Genomic DNA, 25,808 nt, shown 5'->3' with positions numbered 1-25,808 from the left:
GGAAAAAATTGAAAGAAGCCTAGACTGGATACCAAGAGAGCTGGGTACCTTTTCCAGATCTGATTGCTAACTTACTTAGTACCTTATACCCCACATTGCTGTTACTAGATATATGTGACACACACTGCTCTCTCTAACATAGTATGATAAAAACATAAGTAGGAATGTGAAGGATGTTTTTGCACACAGTGAAGATTCACAGTATAGTAATGGTCACTTGATTCAAAGTATATCAAAGTCAAAAGGTCAAATATCCATCCTAACCCCCTCTTTCAACCCACAGATGAAAACTGCTAATCTACCTACATTCCCAAGCTCCTAAAGCTTGATGAGTACTGCTGGCTTTTAATATTAGCTTATTCTGAAAATTAGCTCTATACTGTCTTCCAAATCCCCAATTTATTCCAAACAACCCAATGCCACTTTATGTATTACCTTACTTGTGTATTTTCATCTTCTTATTTTATATTTATTTGTATATATCTTATTCCTTCACCTATTGAGATAATATCCAAAAATGTTTAACACATTGCCTGGCACAATGCTGTTGTTTCTCCTTTGTTTTCAAAGAGGGCCAGTGACATCATAGGATGATATCCTGATTTTAGGGTAAGTTGGATTTAAATGAAGAAGAGTTGCACAAAGTCATTATGCTCACTTTCTTAGAGTCATCAAGTCCATTAGCAAGACAAAAGTTGGGACAACTGGCAACAGCCCATAATAGATGCTTAATAAATGCTTATTCCCTTTATATCCTTTACTATCTCTTTTCCCTCCATTGTCCTATACATTTTTTGTCAGTGGAAACCATGTCCTGCCCATCTTTGAATCTGGAGAGTGTGTGGAACTAAGCCTCACCAATTGGAAAAGCAAGCAAATGGTGCAAAAAGATACTATATTTAGAAAGAAGAGGTCCTACCACTTATTGGCCGTGTGGCCATGATTTGATGACTCAAGGTCATCCTGAAATTCAATTATTATGAGATGCTGTATGTAATACAATACTTCTGTTAAGGACTATTGAGATGTAAATGAAAGATTTTTTGCCCTTACATTAAGTGGCCCAATTGCTATAATGTTTAAATTTTTCTTGTTTGCTATAATATTCCATAGAAACCTGAATGGTGGTGGGGAAGGATTTGAGCTCCTAAATGATTTTCATATAAAGAGTAGCCTCTTTTCCACAAACATTTCTCTCCCTCCTCTTGCCAAATATTATTCTTCTTGGAACTTTTTGTGCTGGAAATGCCCCATGCTATAGAATACAACTTCAAGCAAGAGCCACTCAGCCTTCACTTCCCTGCCAAGTGATCTCAAAAGTAGAAAACTAATCAGATGCCCCTGAATAGTAACTCTTTCCTTCACCCATAGTCTTTGCCGACAGTCAAGCTGCACAGGTGCATGAAATAGTTACCCACTAAACAAGAGTTTGGTTCTGGATGTGCCAGATATGGAGGATGACCTTCAGAGGGTCATTACTGACCACCTTCTTCCTCTTAAGAATCTTCTTGCTTAAAGTTCATTATGACCTCCCTTATTGTATCATTGATTATTTGTCTCTACACCCCCCCCCCAGCTTCTACCCTTCCCCTCAGCCTATTCTTGTTTGTTCTACCTCTTAGCTGTCTCTGATATCCACATCACCCCCTCCTCCCAGTGTCTCATTTGGAGCCTTTCCCTTGCATGAGATAAAATGTACCCATAATAAACACCTATTGCTTTGGGGATCACTAACCTATCTGCCTTTTTTATGAAAGCATCTAAGCTCCTTGTAACAGACTAGGACATCTGCTTAAAATTTTTTTTTGTTATTATGAACTTAATTAGCAAATATTTCAATATATAAAGAAAAAAGAGGATTGTATATATACATATATGAAATTCTCTTTACAATTATATTTACTCTCTTAATATTAAAAAAGTTGTAACAAAATTGTCCCATTTGTCCTCCTAAATTTTTGTTTTCTTTGTTTTTGATATGTGTTTTTTGTCATTATCTGCCTTTTATCAGGTATGAGCTTGGAGCCCAGAAAACCAAGCTTGTTGGAATTGTGTGTAAAAGATGAAGGAATATAGCCTTTGTGCGAGTGTTTGTGTCATCTGTTTTGTAGAAAGAAAAGGGAGGCAAGCACATTAGCGTGACTAGATCAAGAAGAGATCTGATAATGTTGGCAGTAGATGCCAATTTCTCCTTCTAATCCCTCCCTCCAAGGCACTTCTAAAGGATTTATGATGAAAAATGCTAACACTCCCAGAGGAAGGACTGATGGAATCTGAATGCAGATTGGAGCATACTATTTTTTACTCTTTTTTGGGGGGGGGGGTGTCTATGTTTTCTTTCACAGCATGACAAAAATGGAAATAAGTTTTGTATGACTGCATGTGTATTATCTACTTCAACTTGCTTGCCCTTTCAGAGAAGCAGGAGGGAGGGAGAGAATGTGGAAATCAAATTTCTAAAAAATAGATGTCACAAAATTTTTACATGTAATTAGAAAAATATAACATTTCTAAAGAAATAAAAAAAAAAGAAGAAGAGTTGGGGTGGGTTCAGAAGGTCCTCTGCTGAGTAGTAAGGAATAAAAGAGGACTGGGAATTTGAGGAGAGAGGATGAGACCTGACTCTTTTCTGAAAAGCCGCTATAAGAAATGCTATAGTTTGAAAAATGAATAAAAGGAATGCTATTGAGAAGCAAAAAGGTGATCAAGATTAAATGTGTTATGTACTCAGTCAGCCCTATGTTGTTTGACTTCCCTCCAGCATCACAGTGAGAAGAATAGATAAGGAAGAAAGATAATGAGGCAGCCTAGGGTTGCATTTTAGCAAGGTATGAGTGTTGATTGGGGAGGACAAGGGATCTTGAAGGATAAAGAACAGTATGTAGTTGAAATAGTCAACTATCAGGTCAAAGATGTGATGGTTTTTGAAACAGTTGGGAATCCTGGGCATGTTTGTGGCTGGTAAAGAAGAAACTAATAGATAAAAAGAGATTAGAGATGAGGAAAAGGGAATAATTCAGAGGGCAGACACCCAGAGGACACAGAAAGGGAGCAGATTGAGAACACAAGTCAATGAATTTTCTTCAGCAAGGTGAAGAGCCACCTCTTTCTTAGAGACTGGAGCAAAAGAGAGGAGAAAAAGAAAGTGACATAGAAGATTTTGAGGTATAGAATAGGGAGTAGAAGGTATCCACAGCCTCTATTTATTCAGAAAAGTAGGAGGCAAAGTTCTTTGCTGAGAGGAAATAGCTAGTCGATGCTGTAAGAGGGTTTAAAGAGAGGAGAGGTTTGGAATAGTCATTGTAAAGAGTGTGATATACAGGGTAAATCAAAGAATAAAGACTGCTTTTCATTACTGAGGGCTCTTTGAGATTAGATGGCATAAATTTTCAGTTAACCCATTCAGTTGTGTAATTTCCTCTAGCCACATTTAATAACACACATATAGGACAGGAGAAGACTGAATGGTAGAGGGAACACATATTTGGGATCTGGCAAGACATTATTGCCCTGACGGAACCTATACCCTAATAGAGGAATAAGACACAAATACAGGATTTTTTAAGACATAAATTTAAGACATTTAAGACATAAATACACATTATTATATGATTTAAGAATTGAAAAAACCATGTGCTATTTTAAATCTGACTGGAAGAGCTTTCATTGACTAAAGAACAGAAAAGACTTCTTTAAGGAAGTAGCATTTAACTTGGTCTTTTAAAAATGTTTAGCAGGGCAGTTGGGTAGCTCAGTGGATTAAGAATCAGGCCTAGAGTCAGGCCTAGAGACGGGAGGTCCTAGGTTCAAATCCGGCCTTAGACACTTCCCAGCTGTGTGACCCTGGGCAATTCACTTGACCCCCATTGCCCACCCTTACCACTCTTCCACCTAGGAGCCAATACACAGAAGTTAAGGGTTTAAAAAAAATTTTTAGGGATTCAAGAAATAAAAAAGATAGAGAAGATTCCAGACCTAGGAACAATGTCATCAAATGCTGATTGACTGGTTGGTTGGTTTTTGTCCTTAATACTCAAAAAGGATAAAAATGACATCACTATGTTGTAGTCAATGTCTGGTGTGTCCAACTGTGGCTGATTAGACCAATACAAGCTAGGAAAGGCTCTTACCACAGGTCATACACAAACAACTTGTATGAACATTTGGGATGGTGATGTCTCTAAATTTTCTTAATTCTCAATTCTTTTGAGCTACTGAAATTCTGCTTTGATCATAGAGCGCAGCACTTTCTTTGATGTGGCCATGCCATGCTGGATAGTCCTGTGCCAGTGTTTCTCATGCTTCACAATTGATATCAAAATGTGGGAGGGAAGAACTATTAGGCTGCATGCCAAACTAAAGGTCTACAGAGTCCTTGTGCTAATCTCATTGTTGTATGCCTGTGAAACCTGGAGAATATACCAGTGCCATGCCAAGAAACTGAATCACTTCTATCTGAATTATCTTGGGAAGATTCTGAAGATCACCTGGCAAGATAAGGTACCAGACACTGTGATCCTTGCTCAAGCAAAGGCAAAGAGGCAAGAAAGGGCAGAGTGCATTTAAGGGTCATAAAGTAGAACACTTTGGGTATAAAGTGTACAAAAGAAAGAAGTAGATAGATGGACAGGCAGGCAGGCAGGCAGACAGACAGATGGGTAGATAGACAAACAGATAAAGCTCTAGAATGCATAAACATACACATACCTGTTATGACAGCAAGACAGCACAGTGGATGGAGCTTTGAGCTTGGAGTTAAGATGACTTGAATTCAGATTCAGCCTTAGACACTAGCTGTGTGAGCCTAGGCAAGCCACTTAACTACTATTTGCCTCAGTTTCCTCATCTGCAAAATGTGGATAAATAATAGCACCTACTTCCCAGAGTCGTGAGGATCAAATGAGACAATATTTGTAAAGAAATCACCACAGTGCTGGCACATCATAAGTGCTATATAAATATTAATGATAATGATGTTCAGAAAAATACCTGTACATCATCATCATCATATATATGATAAAATGTAAGAGTTTTACCACATTGCAAAGATTCTTAAATAATAAGCACCAGAAAATAGTCAGTCATTGAAGATTTTTAAGCAGAATGTTATTACAAGCTCTACCTGTAAGAAAGTTTGGCTATTCTGTGGGTATAGCAGTTGTGCATGATATACTTTTAGTTACAGAGTCAGAGAGAAGTTGTTGGCTTTCTGTGCTTTGTGTTTATGACACAGGAAGGAAGCTACTATCTAGAATATCTTGAGACACACAAATCCTTGAAAGAAAACTCATTTCCCCTTCTGTGTGTTCAGGAAATGTCACTCAGTCTCTAGCAACTAGAGCAGCACTCCATCAACAGATTTGTTGAAATCCCAAAGGAATCAGCTTAAGCTAGGGTCATCATCATGGTGAATCACTGTTTTTATCTTTTCCTTCCTATCCTGTAGTTCTTGATGCAGGTGGTTTCATGCCTTTTTTTTACGTACTTAATGCTCACTAGTAAATGTGAATTCTTTTTCTTATCATCCCATAATGACAATAGTCACTAATTACAAAATTTTTATTCTTTAATGAAGCAAAACATTTCTCAAACCAAAGCAAAGGCAGATATAGGTGTACATCAGATGTTGCCATCAAACCCAGCCAGAAAAGCAAGCCTGTTTTTTAAAGCATATGTGTGTGCGTATGTGTAAATTTCTAACATTCTTCTATGCAATAGGAGTCTTATAAGATCATAGACATTGACCATCATTATATGCTGCAAGAAGGATGTGTCTCTAGCTTCCCAAGAGCCTAGGAAAATTCCCAGGTCAGGTCAAGGAACAGTTTTCAATGAACAAGACTTTTTAGTGATTTATGATTTCCATTTAATAGAGGAGCAGCATTAGAATTCACAGGGATGTCTTCCTCTGACCAATTTTGAAATGACACTGAGAATGGCTATTGGTTAACTGCTTCTTTAAGACTTTATAATAATGGCTCTCAGAGTGTGGTCTAGAGACTCCTAGTAGTCTCCAAGGCCATTTCAAGGGATGTGAAAGGTAAAAATTATTTTATTAACAATAATAATATGTTTAATTTCTAATATAGTAAATATCGATACATATAACTCACATAAGTAAAAGCTCTTTGGTGAAGAGTGGGGGGAGGTAGAGATGCTCAGTAATGTTTAAGTGAGTAAAGGGGTCCAAGAAGTTTGAAAACTGTTACTCTATGGTATTTTCTCAAGAATGAGTTGTTAGGGGGCAGCTGGGTAGCTCAGTGGAGTGAGAGTCAGGCCTAGAGACAGGAGGTCCTAGGTTCAAACCCGGCCTCAGCCACTTCCCAGCTGTGTGACCCTGGGCAGGTCACTTGACCCCCATTGCCCACCCTTACCACTCTTCCACCTATGAGACAATACACCGAAGTACAAGGGTTTAAAAAAAAAAAAAGAAAGAATTAGTTGTTAGTAAAAGATTTCAGGTGCCAGAGACTGGACCATTGTAGCTGATCTATTTGTATGGAAGGATGAAGCATTATTTCTCTTTAAATTTTGCCTACAAGATTATTTCTCCCACTTACTCATTTGAACTATTGCAAGTTTGCAATACTATTGCTAAATACTTGAAGTGGTCGTTTCTTGAAAAAGATTTGGATGGTCCTAAGTATACATGTTTTATGTCTTAGAAGTGCCACTTTCTATGGAGGTAGGATCCAGAAAAAAAAAATGCTTTGTATTTTCTTCTTTGGCAGCTAAATAGCACAGTGGATAGAGACTTGGAGTCAGAGAAACCTGAGTTCAAATTTTGCCTCAACTGCTAATTAGCTGTGTGACCCTGGGCAAGTCACTTAAGCCCATTTGCCCTGGATTCTTCAGCTATAAAATGAGCTGGACAAGGAAATGAAAAATCATTTCAGTTTCTTTGCCAAGAAATTCTCATATGGGATCACAAAGAATCAGACATGACTGAAACAACTAAACAACAATTTCCTTCTTTAACTTTTTGAGTTTTTAGATATAATATGATGTGAAGGCAGAATGCCTGGATTTGAGTCCTGTCTATGCAATTTAAACTCTCAGAGCCTCATTTACTATATATGGCCAAATAAGAATAAGACACTAATTATCTTATAATGTTGGTATGAGTAAAGTATAAAGCCTTAAAACTATAAATGTTAAAGGGAATTGGTAACGGAATGGGTAAAAGTAGGGAGCTCTCCTCACTGGGAGCTCTGCCTACTCCCCCCCCCAAAAAATACAGAATGGCAGAAAACAAACAAACAAACAAACAGATAGAGAGAGACATCTGATCCCTCCTGCTCTTGTAGAAAAAGGCTTTTGAAAGGAAATGGCTTTTACAGACTGACTATGTCTTTGACTACCAGTGAGATTAAACTAAATTCCCCAGGAAATGCCCTGCATACAGGAAGCAAATGTTTCTATTTTAAGGAGTGGAAGGGGGCACAATGATCAACATTTCAGGGCTGTGTCACAGGAGGCCAAGAAGCTTTATGTTTGAGAATAGAAATCTTAGTCCCATCGCTTCATCTCTTGTCAGCTGAAGCCCCATGCTTTTAAATGTCAACAGGAATCAGACACTGCTAGTAACTGGTGAAGTTCCCTTCTCCACTGACCAAGCAAATTCTCTCTCCTTTTCTTGTAATGAAAACATGGCAAAGCTTTCCTTCTACAGCTATAAATTTAGGCTTGATCATCTCAGTACTTATAATCATATAAAGAAGTCCTTTTTCCCCTCTATAATGAGAATTTAGAACTGTGACTCAGCAAAAACCATTTTAAAAATAGCCTTTAAAACAAATTGACATGAATGTAAAATATATTAGAATGAACTTATGGTATTGTATAAGCCAGGCTTGTGCTTGGAAGCCCTGGCTGACCTCTTCTGGGGCAAAGTGTTCAACCTCTGCTCCTGGCTCCTGCTGCACAGAGCAGTCATTCATGAACATCTTGTCAGCCTTAGATGGATGAGAGAGTGTCAGAGGATCATTTCCCTTCCTTTTTTCCTGTAATCTGGCTTAATTTCATTCATCTTCCACAAAAAAATTTCAGTTTGATTCTTTGTCTCTATCCATTATTTTGTCTCTGGGAAAGTTCTTGGAAAGGTCACAACCTGAGTACATTTAGACTTAGACCGTTGATATATATATAGAACAACTTAGACCATTGATATATATAGAACACTATTCTGTATATGCAAGTTTGGAGTTAGAATATGGGTCCATATTCTAAGATGTTTGATGATTTTCTGTGTTTTTCCCTCAATTTAAAAAAACAAACAAACAAGAAATCTTTACTTTCTGTCTTGGAATCAATACTACTACGTCTTTATTCCAAAGCAAAGGAGTGATAACAGCTAGGCAATTGGTTTAAGAGACTCCAGAGTCACACAACAAGAAGGATCTGAGGCCATATTTGAACCTACAACCTCCTGTTTTCAGACCTGACACACTGAGCCACCTAGCTGCCTCCCTTGATGCTTCTTAAACATGGTAGCATCACTACTCTCTTTTTTCAGCTTTATCTCATACTAATACCATCCATTACTCCATATATTCCAGCCATACTGGTTTATTCTCTGTCCTCCAACTATACCCTTACACACAATGCTCCCCATGGTTAGGATATTCTACCTTTACCTGTATAATTTCTACTTATCTTTTAAATTGTAGGAAATAGTAGACCAGAGTCAGGAATAGGGGATAGAAGGGGCAGGGCTCCTTTGAAATCAGTTTGCAACAGGGCAAACTGAGACTTAAGGAAGAAGGTTTCTACTGAACTCAAAATGTTTGGAGGGATAAAGGGTAGGTAGGAAGCTGGCAGGATGCTCTTTGTCCTGGGATAGTCTTGTTTTGTGTTTTTTATAGTCACTTTATGTGACAAGGCTTCTCCGTCTGAACCACAGAGTGGTGTGAAGTGTCAGTGTCTTTCCCTGGTGGCTAACGGAGTACATAAATAGTTGAATATATGGGATATTCAGGGAGAACTAGCCCCTTTGGTGTAAGGGCTTGTCGAAACCTTTTCAGAGTTTCTTGTCCACCTTTGGGGTCCATCTTTAATCCAACTCTCACCAGTTACTCCAAGAAGCTGTAGCATGCACGGAGGCCACACTCCAATCAGAAGATGGGCTAAATCAACCAACAGTCCTCCAACCCATCCGTGATTTATCCCTAGCATGTGAAGACTTGCCCTGGTTGAATAGGCAGCTGAGAACAATTTATTCTATTGGCCATGAAAGCAGCTAAAGCAGGTGCTGTGGAATGCTTAGTCCACCTTAAGATGCCAGTCATCCACTGCATCACAGGCCATTACCAAGTCATCCTGACTTTCTTCTTGTTACTAGACTTGGTTGACTCTGGAAGAGAGTGAGGCTGACTGCAACTCTGCCTGACTTAAATCCAATTCATGCTCAAGTTCAACATCACTCTTGTGATGTCATTGGTCCTCTTTGAAAACAAAGGACAAACAACATAACTAATGTCTGCTCCTGATTAGCTCCTCCAAGTGCTTTTGAAGATATATTCAATCCAGTAGTGGGGGAAGGAGGGAGGCAGGGAAAGCTCTTATTGATCATATGACAAGTTCAAAGGTAGATAATCTCTACTGGTCTGTTTGTTAATGTTCTATAGTGGAAAGAGTAATGGACTTGAAATTTAAAATCTAAGTTCAACTATTTTAAAAGCTGAGTGACACTGGGCAAGTCCTTTGCACATATCTGAACTTTGGTTGAGTTCATAAGATGGTAATAACATACTTGACCCAGTTGTCTAACAGCATTGTGTTATGACTCAAGTGAAATAAGTAGCATGGTTTATAACCATAACTTTATAAATATTTTGTAATACTTAAGCTTTTTGAGGAAATCTGTGAGAGTAGTGTGAAAAAGATATGGGATAGCAAAGAGTGGAGAGATATTGAAAAATATGACTTGAGGCAAATAAATCTGGCCAAAATTTACATTGTCACTTTTAGAGGAAAACCAGCTAGGACAGTGATGATGAACCCATTAAAGATGGAGTGCCAGGCCCTGCCCCCACCCCCTAGACAGAGTGCCAGGCTGGCCCCCCCAACAGAGACCAAGTGTCCTGCCACACCCCACCCCTTCCTTAACCCCAGAAAGGGAAGGGAGGAAGCACTCCCATTGGGTTGCTGAGCAGAGGGGCAGGTGATGAGAGGCACATATAGAGAGGGGGAGGGAAGTGGCCCCAAGTTCTCTGCTCCCCTCCAGCTCTGCTGCCTGTGAGCCCTCATCTTACCCCCTGTGTACCCCCACTGAGCTGCTGGGCAGAGAAGCGGGGGATATGAAAAAATGTCATCAGGTGAGATGGAGAGGGGGAAGGAAGCAATTCTACCCAAGTCCCTCTGCCTTTCTAGTAAAGAACTCTGGGGCAGGGAAAGGTGGCCCATGTGTCCACAGAGAGTGCTCTGTGTGCCATCTTTGGCACACATGCCATAGGTTCGCCATCACTGACCTAAGTTAACTCCCTATACCAGTGCAAATATCAATCTTTGTTCTACATCTTCTAATCTTAGACAGTTTCCTGGGACTTTGAGAGATTAAGCATCTTGCCCACAGTCACATAAACCATTATCTAGTCAGTCAGGCAATAAGCATTTTTTTTTTCTAAAAGAGAGAGAAGGGAAGGAAGGAAGGAAGGAAGGAAGGAAGGAAGGAAGGAAGGAAGGAAGAAAAAGAAAATTAAGTTACCTTCAGAAAAGGCTCTGTATCTATGTCTAGTTGTTGACTACAAGCTGACAAGATATCACTATTGTTGCCATCAAAAATCATGGTAGAATTTAGTAATTAATGAGAATAAATGTAGTATGTTGCTATGGAAGAATCAGTAAGGAGAAAAGCACTTTACTCAAAAGACCTGATTTCTAGACATGAATCAGACACTAATTCTTTATGTGTTGTTGAACAAAGAAGTTATGGAACCTCTTTTATGTCTGTTTTCCTGATCTTTAAAATGGTTATGGTTGGGGGATATTCTTTGATTCTATTTTCACTTCGAAGAATATGTAAAAATGTAATTTAAATATTTAAGTATGGTGTGTAGAACATTATCAGATTAACTAAGGCTTACAGATGAACATTTTCTTGGTGAGAAATTTGGTTGGCAGAAATTTCGGTCTAGTAGTAACTAATTTATTATTGGTATTGTTATCAAACACTGCCACTTGATCCCCAGACTTTAACTCTTATCTCTCAGAAGCAATTTTGATCTCAGTAACCATCCAGATACCACTTTCCATTTCTCCTTTTTTTTTTTAAACTTTTACCGTCTGTCTTAAAATCAATACTAAATATTGGTTCTAAGGCAGAAGAGCAGTAAGGACTAGAAAACTGGGATTGTGATTTCTAGGGTCACACAGGTAGGAAGTGTTTGAAGTTAGATTTGAACCCAGGACTTCCCATCTCCAGGCTGGATCTTAATCCACTGAGCCTCCTAGCTGCCTCTTAACTCAATACCCCAAATTCCTGGCTATCAGTGCTGCATTTTTGCACAACGTATGTAACAATACTAATACCTCATTTGAATAGAAGTCTTCTTGACCATAACTATCTTCTCTCTCCAAAGGGAGAATCTTCAGTTTACTCCATGTCAACCTCAGTCCATGGCTGGTCCATGTCCAGGTACCTGAGCTAAGGGTGGATCTGGAAAGAACAGTACAAATCTACCACAAAGACCTGTAAATTTCTTGTATCTGTATTTAAATAACTGCAATACTCAGAAGAGAATAGCTAGGTGGTGCCATAGTGCATAGAGTGCTGAGCCTGGAATCAGGAAGACTTATCTTCCTGAGTTCTAATCTGGTCCTAGACTCAAGCTGGGTGACCCTGGGCAAGTCACTTAACCCCCTTTTCCTCAGTTTCCTCATCTGTAAAATAAGGTGGAGAAGGAAACGGCAAACCACTCTATTATCTTTGCTAAGAGAACCCCAAATGAAGTCACAGAGAATCAGACATGACTGAAAATTACTTATTCTTTTTTTTTTTTAAACCCTTACCTTTTGTCTTGGAGTCAATACTGTGTATTGGCTCCAAAGCAGAAGAGTGGTAAGGGTAGGCAATGGGGGTCAAGTGATTTGCCCAGGGTCACACAGCTGGGAAGTGACTGAGGTCAGATTTGACCCTAGGACCTTCCGAATCTAGGTCTGGCTCTTATTCCACTGAGCTTCCCAGCTGCTCCCTGAAAAGTACATTATTCTGAAAAATTTCACCTCCCTATGCCTCAGTTTCCTCATCTGTAAAATGAGGCAATTGGCAGAGTGAAGGACAAAAAGTGGACAAGGTAAGCAGACATATAGGGAGAAACTTACATGGGAAGAGGTATAATGAGAGATTTTTAAATAAATATATAGCAATTTTATTGTGAGAAAATTTGTATCTTCATGACCCCCAGGTATTTGTTTTTTTATATCTTAAGTAACACTTATGGTGACAATATTTCCCAAACCCCAAATCAAAATACATGGCCTGACAAATGGTGTTTATTTTTCAAAATCTTAATTTAAAAGTATATATTTTTTATTTTGATTACAATTGTCTTGAAAAATCTAAGACATATAAAGAGCAGTACTTCTATATCAAACATAGAGCTCAAAGCATCAGGTGGGCATTAATAAACAAGAGAATTAATTTTCAAACCTTGCCAAGAGTAGACAGATATATTGTCCTAGCTCTGGGATTTGGACTTAACCTCTAACATACCTTACAGCTCTGACATTCTGTAAGTCTAAGTAAATATTAGTATAGTACAAGCTTGTTTGCCATGTGAATGGTAATCCTATAGTTTCTTTTTTAAATTCCAAAGGAATTTAAAGATTACCCAAAGATGTCTCCCTACTGGCTGAAGCCCATAACTATCTGTTAATTGGGCTTCTCCAACCTGCCATCTCTCCTGACGTACCCTGAAATCATGTTGTCTTGCTCATTTAGTAGACATTCAAATATTTGGTGATTCTTGATGGACTTGAAAACACTAGAATATCTCACTTGGTTTTATTTTGAGAGGATATGACCCTTAAAAAAAAACTCTTGATTTCTGTCTTAGAATCAATACTATGTATTGGTTCCAGTGCAGAAAAGAAATAAGGACTAGGCAGTTGGTGTTAAGTGACTCACCCAGAGTCACACAGCTAGAAGGTGTCTGAGGCTAGATTTGAATGCAGGATCTCCCATTTCTAGGCCTGGCTCCCTACCTACTGAACCACCTCTCTGCCCCTCAAGAATATAATCCTTTAATGGATCCTGGGTTAAGATGGAGAATGCTCATCATTTCCCTCTAATTTGCATCTATAAAGTCAATAGGACTTGCTTGAGTTCTCATATCAGTGATATTTAGCAGCAGTCCAGTGTACATTAAACTATATCTAGGTCCCAAGGAGCAGATGCTAATTAAAATGTTATTATAGAATAAATGAACAAATAGAATAAGGTGGAGTTGTGGCTTTATTGTGAAGAGAGACTTTTTAGGTTGTTTTCCTCTGTGGGAAAAGGGTTTGGCTATTCTCCAATCTGTTTTCCTTCTCCCATTTTCTATTTTATTCTGCCAGGCATAAACATATAAGGAGATTCTAACAAGTTGACAATATATAGTAGATGTTATATCCACTGTAGTCTGTGTCAAGACTCTACTTTTTTCTTTGGGGATTATTAATAATTTGTATTTGTATAAATGGAATTAGCTCTAGCCCATTCATAGTCAAAACTCTACTTACCCAAGATGATGTCATCCCCACCTCCCTTAGTGGGGAGGGGGATGGAGTTACCCACACGTGACAATAAGTAACAAATCAAGAACAAGGGACTACCCTTTGGGCAGTCCAAATCAGTGTAGAGACTGCCATTTGTCCACTTGAATTAGAGGTGGACCCACAGGAAGTGACGAGAGACACTATCTCTTCAGGTATGTGGGTTACTTCCTGTTGGGGCAGTTCCCGCTTTGAACTTGGTGCTGAAGGATCTCGGCTGAGACCTCAGGCAGCTTCCACTCTGAATGGTCACGTGGGTAAGTTAGGCTGACTTCCTTGGCCTACCTTGGCATTTTCCAAACTCTACCTTACGTAGGTTTATAGCCTCTCTGATTGCTAAGGCCTGTAGTTTAGTTTAATTAGCCTTTTAACCTTCTCTCTGTCCAGGCCTCTGCAGGTCTGGAATAGCCTCTCCCTCCTTTTTATTCCCCTATCTTCTACCTTCCTAATTGTAAATAAACTACCTTAAACCCGATCCTGACTTGGGTCTATTTTAATTATGGAATCAATCTGAATTATTGATTCCTGGCAGCCACACTTTAAATATATATCTATATAATATCTAAAAATCTCCCTCTTACATATTATTGATAATGAAAGAAAATTTTGGAAGTCCTCATCTTGCTTCCAGGAATGGCTTATTCTTTTGTTTGTTTGTTTTTGTTTTTGTTTTTTTAACCCTTAGCTTCTGTGTATTGGCTTATAGGTGGAAGAGTGGTAAGGGTGGGCAATGAGGGTCAAGTGACTTGCCCAGGGTCACACAGCTGGGAAGTGTCTGAGGCTGGATTTGAACCTAGGACCTCCCATCTGTAGGCCTGACTCTCAATCCACTGAACTACCCAGCTGCCCCAGGAATGGCTTATTCTAAAGGACATTACAAACCAATTTCTGTTATTTAGTAGCAGTGTGATTTTAAAATTTGAAGTAGATAATTTTGTGGAACTTTTTTTGAATTAAAAAAAAAAGATCCTCCTAGACTCATTCATAAGAGACTAGATTTTCTTTAGAATTTTCTCCCACTTTAGCAACTTAACACCTGGACATCTTTATCTTTAGATAAGGACATCACAAGTGATTGTTCTGAGCTGATTGTGACCTCACAAAGACAGGAGTTAGATTTCAGTCAGGTTGTAGGAAAAGAGTGAAACTGCCAAAGGACAAGGCATTATTTGTGTTAGTTAAAGAAAAAAAAAAAGGCACAAGCCTCAAAAACAAACAAACCAAACCTTTTAATTTTGTATTTCCTCCTCCAAAGTTTCAGGAGATTTTTTTTTTATAAAGGCTGTCCATGTAACTTAATTTCATACAATGCTTGAGACCCTCTCTTAGAGGTCTCTGTGTGAGCCCATAGTATGGTGTTGTCACCAATAAGGACCCTTGATGAGGAGGCTTTACAAAGAAGGCTTTAAAAGCTGGCTGCACTTAGGAGAGAGTGAGAAGCATATGCAAACAGGAGAGGGAGAGATCTTTTGGAATGTTGGACCATGGCATCCCAGAATCTTGGTGTCATTTATGGACAATAACTCCAGAGTCACAGTGAGAGATTTAAACTTTCAGGCTACTCCATTGGAATTCTGGGAGAGACATTGTCAAAGGCAGACAATTACACTTTTATCACCAGGACTGTGAGTTCTGAAGTGGCTGTCCTCTCCCATCATGTCAAGAATCAGGAGAGAGTGAAGAGAAATCAAATTATAACTTCCCTGACGGGGGAATAGGAGATCGAAGCCCTTTTGTGTATGTTTCAGATATTTTCCTATTTGTTTTTCTTCCTTGTTTACATTGTTTCTTGTCGATTAAATGTTTTTGCTAATGGATTTATGTGTCTTTGGTTTGGTCTAGCAAAAGAGTAATATGTCAGGTGGGTGCTCAGGCCCCATGAATTGAAGTTATTACCCCAAACTAGCCACAATGAGCCTGGAAGTAGCTATTTTTAAAACTGTAGAACATTGTAAAACTTTTCAATAAAACCTATCACTTGGCAAAACTTAGAGAAATTTTATTTTACAACGGATGACCTTGTTTTAAAATCTTAAATTTGGAACCTTTTTTTGTTGTATTCAGAAAATATGTAATAGGAAAGATAGAAAATGACATTCATGAGTGAGATTTTCACAAAGTACTTGTCATGTCATTTATGCGATCCTTTCAGGGAAATAATCTATAGCTTCACCCAAAAGCTACCCCCTCAAAGATTTCTTCTTGTTTTTGAAAATCCTCAGGCAAAGGAGTGGCCTTGAGCTCAACAGAGTGGGACAAATCCCTAGCAGAATGGGTGTGACCACTTACTTAGCAAAGATTATAATGTAATGTGAGATCTGCTGGGTGGAAACTGGGATTAAGAAACAAAGGAGACAATGCAGAAAGGCATGAAATTTACATGCATGTTTATTTGTGTACTTCTTACTGATTTGACAATAGTTTCTGAAATTCCTAGCCAAAGTTTTTAAGTTATCACTCCAGGAAGCTAGTATGGTTGACCCAGGAGTTCTATTTAGGACTTTAAAACACAAAGTTAGGAACCATTAACCCTGTTTGATTCCCAACCTCCTTTCCCCAATTATGTGCCTTTCGAAAATTTCAATAACCAAAATTTCTCCATACGCAGCTGAAAAAATGGGATAAATCTTAACATTACAACACAAAGGAATTCTGGGTCTTAGTATTAAAATTCTTATGTGATTTTACAATTCTTAATTTTTCATTATTGTGTATATAGACTGACAAATGACGTATATTCATGTGTACCATGAAAGATAACTGTTGGTAGGAGTTGCTACTAAGACAAAAAATGAATTTGACTTCAAAGACTAATGTTTGTGTGTGTGGGGGGGTGCCTACCTGTCAATTGCCTGTGGGGCACAGTGGCCAAGGCTTCTGTTGATTCTTGGATCTCAGGAGTTCTAAACTGTAGTAGGGCTTGAAGGTTGATAGATATTTTGCATTAATTCTGAGCCTCCCTCCCTTTCACCCACCCCAGCAGGAGCAGAGGGTCACTAGTCTTCTGAAGAATGGGTAAACCAGCCCAGATTAGGGTAAATGGAACATATTAAAGCTTCTGGGACAATCAGTAGTAGAATTGACTTAAGCATAGTGGGGCTTTTCTAACCAAGGTGAGAAAAACAGACCTAGTCTCAAAACCCGCCAAATATAAGACTAATGGTGAAACCTTTAGGACCTTGTCCATTGGTAATTATATATTGTACAGTTAAATTTGGGAAGTTAGATATCCTTCTTCATAAAGATATGGCAAGTCATTAAAAAAACAAATTTTTATTGAGCCACCACAGTTATCTCAGGTATTCAGCACTCTGTTGGCACTCTGTTCCTCTTTAATCCTAAATCATCACCAATAGACAGCAAAAACCTCTACAAACACACTTATTCAGTGTCCTGGAAAGGTAGGATGAGTGCTGGTCCTAGGAATAACTGTGATGTGTGTTGGGTATGTTTTTATGCTGTTCCATTTGGTTCCTCCCCTTTAATGTCTCCTCTATGGTGTCCTTTAATTCCAAAGCCTCTTTTATCTGTTGCCTCATTTCCTCAGGACTCCTCAGGATATGCTAACTAATCTCACACTTTGTGCCTGGGGGTTAATAACTGCTTTCAGTTTAACATGCTAGCCCTCCCTAGTAAAGTTTATATTTTAACAGGTGTCTTCAGTTACTGTAATCCAAAGGGATTCTTTTAGGTTGGAAATTTGGGGTATTTGAGGCAAGGAGTGGATGAAACATCCTTAGATAGAAGGAACTTATGGTATCACTTTAAATCATACTATACAGGTAATTTCTATCACACTTTCCAAGGAGTCCAGCCCTGAAGAGAACAGAAAGCAAAGGGGAGAGGGGAAGAAAACAGTCATGAGGAATTGAGGGGCAAAGAGAGAGGGCAATGATGCATTGTTGGCTATAGATTCCCTAAGCCATTCAAGTATAACTAAACAAGAAATTTGGTTTCAGTCTTCAGTAAGAGAAGTTTTATGCTTCCCTGCAACATACCGTTTTCAGAGTTCAGAAGTTTGACTTTTTGAACTTGAAATTAGTAAAAAAAAAATACTTCTTTCATAAGCATTTTATAAAATAACAAAAGAGAACATAATAGAATTCACTTCAGAGATTCTTTGTTCCTATCTGCATAGTTTTCTTTTTTGAGCAGCAATACATTGTTGCTTTAGTAGTAAAATTCTCAAGCCTCACAGAATGAATCATTCCTATTCTCAGAGAATTTGGTTGTCTCCTTTCCTTTTCTCCTATATTTAAGTATAGGAGAAAAAAGAAAGAGAACACGTATTTATTATCTCCTATGTTCCAGGTACTGTATTAAGAACTTTACCAATATTAACTCATTTTGTCCTTAGGACAACCCTTGATATAGGTGCTATTTTTACCCCAGTTTAAAGATGAGGAAAGTGAGACAGGCTGTGGTTAAGTGACTTGACTAGGATCACACAGCCAGTAAATATATACACGAGAAGCCATCATATATTAAAAACCTGTGAAATCAATGTCCAGATTAGGTACATACCTATGCATGTGAGCAATGAATAGCTGTGAAATTTCATAACTTCCAAATAAAAGTGTAGTATCTTTATTTTCTCTCTGATCAGCTTCCCTGTCCTAAAAATAATTATTAAATATCTAGATAATTTTTATATTTTTTTTCCATTTTTCTTTTAGATAATTCTTCCTCTTTCCAGGAAGATGAAGAAGTAGAGATGGAAACCATCAGCTGGAACACTAGTGGCCTAGCCGTGAATGGGCATTCTGCCACTCCAGTGACCTCAGCTCGATTCCCCAGTTGGGTGACTTTTGATGACAATGAAATCAGCTGCCCTCTGCCACAAAGCACTTCTACCTTAAAGCCAGATCCAATATCCTCTGCACCTCCTATCCAAGATGTGAATTGTAATTTAACTGAATCCTTTAAGAAGAGAGAACGTCCCAAGAGTAACTTGGTAGACTTCTCAAAAGTTCAGAAACTAGATATTTCCTCCTTAAACCAGCCACCTTCTATAAGTGAGCCCCCACCTTGGAGGGCAACCAACCCTTTCCTGAATGAGACCCTGAAGGATGTGCAGCCATCTCCCATTAACCCTTTCAGTGCCTTCTTTGAGGAGCAAGAAAGGCGATCCCACAATAATTCCATCTCTAGTGCCACAGGGAAAAGCCAAAGGGATTCCCTCATTGTCATATATCAGAAGTCAGATGCCATCACTTTTGATGACTCAGTTAAGAAAAGAACACATTCTGATGCTGTCGAGAAACTCAAACAACTACATATTGGGGATCCTGATCACCTTGGCAGCATCACTCTGCCTGATGACGATCCAACATCGTGGGGTGGGCTGGATGATGATTTGAAGAGCTCAGCCCCATCTCGGCCCAGGAATGGTTGGCCCATGATGTTAAGGATCCCTGAAAAGAAAAACATCATGTCTTCTAGACACTGGGGACCAATTTACATAAAGCTCACAGAGAGTGGCTGCCTACAGTTGTATTATGAGAAGGGCCTAGAGAAACCATTCCGAGAGTTCAAACTGGAGATCAGCCATGAGATTTCAGAACCTAAGCTCCAGAACTATGATGAAAACGGGAGGATCCATAGCTTGCGAATAGACCGTGTTACATATAAGGAGAAGAAGAAATACCAGCCTAAACCATCTGTGGCTCATCTGGCTGAGCGAGAGCAAGTAATTAAGCTAGGAACCACCAGCTATGAAGACTTTTTGAGTTTCATCAGGGCAATTCAGGACCACCTTATGAATTTGCCAGTGTCATTCATGGACTTAAGCACAGTGGGTTTGAACTATCTAGAGGAGGAGATTACAGTGGATGTCAAAGATGAGTTCTCTGGAATCTTGAGGAAAGGAGACAACCAAATTCTTTGCCACCAAGTCCTAACCCGTGTTCATGTGCTAAGTTTTCTCTCTGGACTTGCAGAGTGCCACTTGGGCCTCAATGACATACTTGTGAAAGGTAATGAAGTAGTCTCCCGGCAGGATATCATGCCTACCACCACCACCAAGTGGATCAATCTCCATAGCTGCCGCTTCCATGGCTGTGTCGACGAGGAGGTATTCAATAGCTCCCGAATCATCCTATTCAACCCCTTAGATGCATGCCGCTTTGAGCTAATGAGATTTAGGACAGTTTTTGCTGAGAAAACATTGCCTTTCACCCTCAGGACTGCAGCAAGCATCAATGGGGCAGAAGTGGAGCTACAGAGTTGGCTAAGGATGTCGACAGGTTTCTCCTCTAATTGTGACCCTCTCACCCAGGTTCCCTGTGAGAATGTGATGATCCGGTATCCAGTGCCCAATGAGTGGGTGAAAAATTTCAGAAGGGAAAGTGTTTTAGGAGAGAAATCTTTAAAAGCCAAAGTGAACAAGGGGGCCAGTTTTGGATCAAGTGTTTCTGGCTCTGAGCCAGTCATGAGAGTGACTTTAGGTACTGCCAAATATGAGCATGCTTTCAACTCCATTGTGTGGAGGATAAATCGATTACCTGACAAAAACTCAGGTAAGTAGATGACTTTAATCTAACAAACTTCATGAAAAATATTAATAGGGTTATATACAAATATCACTATTTCAAATATGCTTGTTCCTCTAAGTTCTGATTTTGTTGTTTTGGATTCCAGCATTCAACATAGTGCTTAATAATTTCTTGTTGGTTTCATTTCCCCACCCTTAGCCTACCCCATCACTGTTCAACTATTTCCTTAAAACTTTAAAATATGTAAATTTAAAATATTTAGGGGCAGCTAGATAGCACAGTGGACAGAGTACCTGGAGTTGAAAAGGATCTGAGTTCAAATCTAGCCTCAGGCACTTCCTAGCTGCATGACCCTGGATAAGTCATTTAACCCCTATTGCCTTACCACTCTTTTTTAAAATAGATACTTATCATCAATTCTTAGAAAGAAGGTAAGGGTTTTTAAAAAAAACTCTAAAATATTTCTCTTGAATAAACTGAGTTCCTTGTTCTTTTCTGATTCACTAAAATGTCAGTCCTGCTGATAGACAGAAGCTAAGAGATTCCAGTTTCTAAAAACTTCTGGGTTTCAATAAAATACCAACAGAGACGTTTGGGGAAGAGGGGTGGCCTATCTTTTGTTTGCCAGTAGTGACTTAGAATCTATGTACTGGATATGGCTGAAAAAGATCAATTCATGACCAGCCTTCCTTTCTCTATTTAGGAATGATTTAATTTATGTCTGTAGTCAGTTACATTTAAAATCTGTCTGTTTTTTACTTGGGCTCACATTCAAAGAATATTAGAGTTAGAAAGGACCTTAGAGATCATCATGCAAACACACTTATCATTTTATAGGTAAAAAAACTGAGACCCAGAAAGATTACATGGGCAACTTGAAGTCACATAGCACACAAGTGCCAATATCGATTCAAATCCAGGTCTGCTGAACTCTAGTCCAATCCTGTTCCATTATAGAGCTACCTCATAGAAGGCAGCTCTTGGACCCATAATTGGACTCATAATCAGGACCTACACAGTTCAGATATCTTCCCAAATGCCCTGCCTACTGGCAGAAGCTTGCTGACTTGACTATTCCTACCTCCCAACTTTATACCTCTTGCTCTTGTTTTGGGTACAAACAAGCAAGTCACTGCTGATATTGGTTCTGAAGATTAATTGCCCTTTGGTTCTGTTTACTCTCCCTATACCCAAAATTCCTTTCTTTGGCTACTGCCGTTTTTGTATTATATTAAAATGTAACTTTCTTGAGGGTAGGCACTCTCATTTTTGTATTTGTACCCTTTGTAATGCCTAGCACATAGTAATAATATCTATACAAAGCAATTTATGTACTTTATCTCATTTAGTCCCTGTAACAATTCTGTGAGTAGGTGCTGTTATTAATTCCCATTTTACAGATGAGGAAACTAAGGCTAGAGAAGAAGTTAAGTGAATTATCCAGAGTCTGAATCGGAATTTTAACTCAAGTCTTCCTGATTCCAAGTTTAATACTGCCCACTATTATCAGTTTGTTTATTTTAACATCCCTGTGAGGTAGGTAGTTATATGTAACACTATTTTATTTATTTTGCTGTTTTACAATCAGTAAAACAAGGCTCACAGTCATTAATCTCACACAGATTGATACAATTGATACAATCAGACCCTGAGCCCAAACCTTTTGACTTTCTAATGCACTAAACTCTTGGGGAATTGGGAAAAAAGAGATGTTGGGCAGAACATGAGCGTAAGGGACTTTTAACTCCATCAGATAGTGCAAATATGGATGATAAAAGTCTATTTAGACTCAGATACTCTAACTACAGCCATCCTAAGAAAGGTCTCAAAGGGAGCAGCTAGGTAGCACCATTAGATAGATCACCAAGCCTGGAGTCTAGAGGACATGGGTTCAAATTTGGCCTCATGTACTTCCTAACTGTGTGATCCTGGGCAATTCACTTAACCCTTTTTGCCTAGCCTTTGCCCTTCCATGTCAGAGTTGTTACTAAAATAGGGGGTAGTGGGGAATCCGAGGTGCTTTTGTGTTGAAGCAAGACAAGAAAAGCTATGACCTTCTCAAAAGGCCTGTCCTCTCCATTCCAAGTCCTAGCAACACTTAATAAGATGCCATATTGCAAATCATTAGTGAGGTAACTTCCAGAGAGTGAGCCTGGGTAAAAAACTGACAGTAACTTCAGGCTTTAGAGCCTCTTACTGAGGGCAGCTAGGTGGCTCAGTGGATTGAGAGCCAGGCTTAGAGACAAGAGTTCTTGGGTTCACACCTTTCCAAGTCACTTAGCCCCCATTGACTAGTCCTTTCAGCTCTTCTGCCTTGGAACCAAAAGTATTGATTCTAAGATGGTGGAAGATAAGGACTTTTTTTTTTAAATAAGCAAATAAAATAATGACCAACAAAGAACTACAGTACCAAAGAATCCCAGATTTGGAAGTAATCTCAGAGGGTATATAATCCAACAATATTATAAAAATTTAAGTTAACAGCCAACCAACATTCTACAGAAGACCATATCACTATATTCATATAATGAATAGGAACAGAGAAAAGAACAGTTTATTATTTCATTAACAAAAAATACATGTAGACATTACTATTTGCTTCTGTTTTATGTATATATATACAGATATAGTTACATATTATTAGTGCTATGTAGACATTACCATTACACATTATTATTTTGATAACAAAAAACACATCGGTAAGGTAAAACAGTATTAAGAGCAGGATGGTCAGCCCACAGCTTGTCTTCATGTATATGTAAAAATCATAGGACATCCCTTAAAAGCTGGGAAGAGAGAAAATTTTGTTCAACAACATTATGATTAGAAATATCAAGTGAAGGGGGCAGCTGGGTGGATCAGTGGATTGAGAACCAGGCCCAGAGATGGGAGGTCCTGGGTTCAAATATGGCCTCAGACACTTCCTAGCAGTGAGACCCTGGGCAAGTCACCTAACCCCCCTTGCCTAGTCCTTACCACTCTTCTGCCTTGGAACTAATACATAGTATTGATTCCAAGATGGAAGGTAAAGGTTTCTAAAAAAAAAAAAAAGAAATATCAAGTGAAGTGTAACATGGAAATCTCGCTTATCGAAGGGTTTGGTCACTGTCATACAGAATGTCCAATGCTGAGGCAATGGAAGAGAGATTTGCTATATGAGATTCTTCAGGTGGTCCTTTTTACAGATAATATGGTGCTGATTATATCAAAGTTCAATTACAATGCAGCACCTTCTCAATGAGATCAATCAAAAGGCATATAAGTGTCTATTACATTCCAGGCATTGGCTATCATAATTCAAGTTCAGTCTTAACTACTTACATCGGACAAACCAAATGAATGAATACTATTGATTGCCCATATCTGCAGTCAAACAAACAGGCAGCCAATATGGTTGGCCTCTTAGGACACATGACTTGACAAACACTGCAGGTAGATAAGGAGTTAGACTCAGAATTGAACTGGAGATGGAGCTGGATTGTCCCTGGATTAATTGGAAGACAGAATGAGATGCAGTTTGCACAACTAGTGGTAGTGCCCATCACAAATTCATCAAAAAGCATCCAGAGCCAACTTTATCTTATTCTGAGCTTGTGCTCCTGATACTATTATTTTTTCTTTTTCTTTTTTTTTTTTAAAACCCTTAACTTCTGTGTATTGGCTCCTAGGTGGAAGAGTGGTAAGGGTGGGCAATGGGGGTCAAGTGACTTGCCCAGGGTCACACAGCTGGGAAGTGTTTGAGGCCAGATTTGAACCTAGGACCTCCGGTCTCTATGCCTGACTCTCAATCCACTGAGCTACCCAGCTGCCCCCTCCTGATACTATTCTTAAAGCATCATGCCACACTTTTGATTTTATCTTTCATTACCTGCACTGACTTCTATTTTTTTGGTATACATCTTATTAAAATTTAGGTTGGTCATCAAGTCCTCTGTGCCTCCATTTTTCCTTTTCTAACTCAATGGAATTATTTCCATTTGTGACCTCAGAATTTCATTCTTGAGAGCTGCCTCTCACTCCTGGATTCTGTTCTCTTCTAGAGTTTTGGTTCATAGGATCAAAGTTATCCCTTCTATGAATCCTTCTGAAGTCTGCTTTCCAAAAACCCAACGTGCACACCAGACTACATTCTCTTTTCTTCTTTTTCCCAAACTGCAAAAAAGTGATTAGGGTTTCCTTATGCTTAAGCAACCAGCAAATATTTTTGACCATACCCTTTAGGTCAGAATCATGTTCAGATTAGAAGTTCCACTTGTTGCTTCCTTCATATTTTGAAATATGAAATGAAAATTATGGGTGAGGGAGGGAGAGAGAGGGAGAGAGAGGGAACAGATGGTGACATAATTGAATTCACCCATCACTATTAGGTTATACCTCTATGTGGAATTTTTATTTTCCAACTCCTCATATTCAGGTAGCCTGTAATATAACTTAATGGCAATATTTCTTCCATTTCTGCCTCAGTTAAGCTTCAACAAATGTTACAGGGACCACTTGAGGTTGCAGTAATCCAGGTATTTGATCAGAGACCTCAAGGTTCCAAACTATTGCTAACATCTACCATATTTTCCATCATGCTACTTTTAAAAATTGCTTCCCTTCTTAGCCTTCACAAAACCTTTGGATCTTGCTTTAGTCCAGAGTATAATCATTAATTAATAATATTAAAATTAATTAATTGATGATTATTAATAATAATTAATCCTTGTGTGTCATGGACCCCCTTAGCCCTGTGAAGAAGCCTTTATACTCTTCTCAGAATGTTTTTAAATGTATAGGATTATAAAGGAAGCCAATTTTATAGAAGGTTATAAAAATATTTTTAAAAAGCAAGGTCATGGACTACTGGTCAAGAATCTCTGCTTTATTCCCAATTAATTTTGTGCAAATAAGAATGCTACCATTGCCCTTGTACCTAATAAGTTTTTTTTAATGTCTTCCTTAAATAGGAAGTCTACCAAAAGGAATGCCATACTAGATTTCCAGTTTCTATCAAAATAAGAATAAAAATTGGGATAAACCTACTATGTTGCTGTTATTGGGGAAAATTGGGCCAATTAGTTCATGTAGTGTTGGTGCCATTCTATGAAAGCTAAAGAAAACATCTGTCCTTCCATTCTAATATCAATTATTAAACTAAATAAAAAGATGGCATGCGGTATACTAGTGATTCCCAAAGTGGGTGCTACTGTCCCCTGGTGGGTGCTGCAGTGATCCAGGGTAGCGGTGATGGCCACAGTTGCATTTATCTTTCCTATTAATTGCTATTAAAATTTTTTTTAAATTAATTTCCAGGGGGCTAAGTAATATTTTTTCTGGAAAGGGGGCGGTAGGCCAAAAAAGTTTGGGAACCACTGTGCTATACTGATCTCAATCATAGTCTTAAACCCTATTGCTTCCTGTTTTGAGGAAATACACTTTGTGAGTGTAAGAAGATTGATTTGAGAAGAATCTGTGGTTTCAAAATGTATCATTGAAAAAATTATGTAGTAAGAAAGGAGGTTGGTCTTAGACTGTTCAATTTCATTGATAATAATCACTAACATTTAATTAGTACTT

At 38.6% G+C, this 25,808-nt stretch overlaps 1 protein-coding gene across 1 annotated transcript in view; it reads left to right on the top strand.

Moving 5' to 3' along the window:
* The window catches only part of STON2 (stonin 2), a 131,181-nt gene that overhangs the window by 94,335 nt on the left and 11,038 nt on the right, over positions 1-25,808 (top strand). Inside the window, exon 5 of the mRNA XM_044664986.1 lies at positions 18,432-20,273. Coding sequence (XP_044520921.1) covers positions 18,432-20,273 — 1,842 coding nt within the window. The remainder of the gene's footprint in view (positions 1-18,431; positions 20,274-25,808) is intronic.

This window comes from Gracilinanus agilis, chromosome 2 (genome assembly GCF_016433145.1).
Source record: "Gracilinanus agilis isolate LMUSP501 chromosome 2, AgileGrace, whole genome shotgun sequence".
NCBI lineage: Eukaryota > Metazoa > Chordata > Mammalia > Didelphimorphia > Didelphidae > Gracilinanus > Gracilinanus agilis.
The sequence above is the reverse complement of the archived record's forward strand: the minus strand, read 5'-3'. Positions and strand labels throughout refer to the sequence as shown.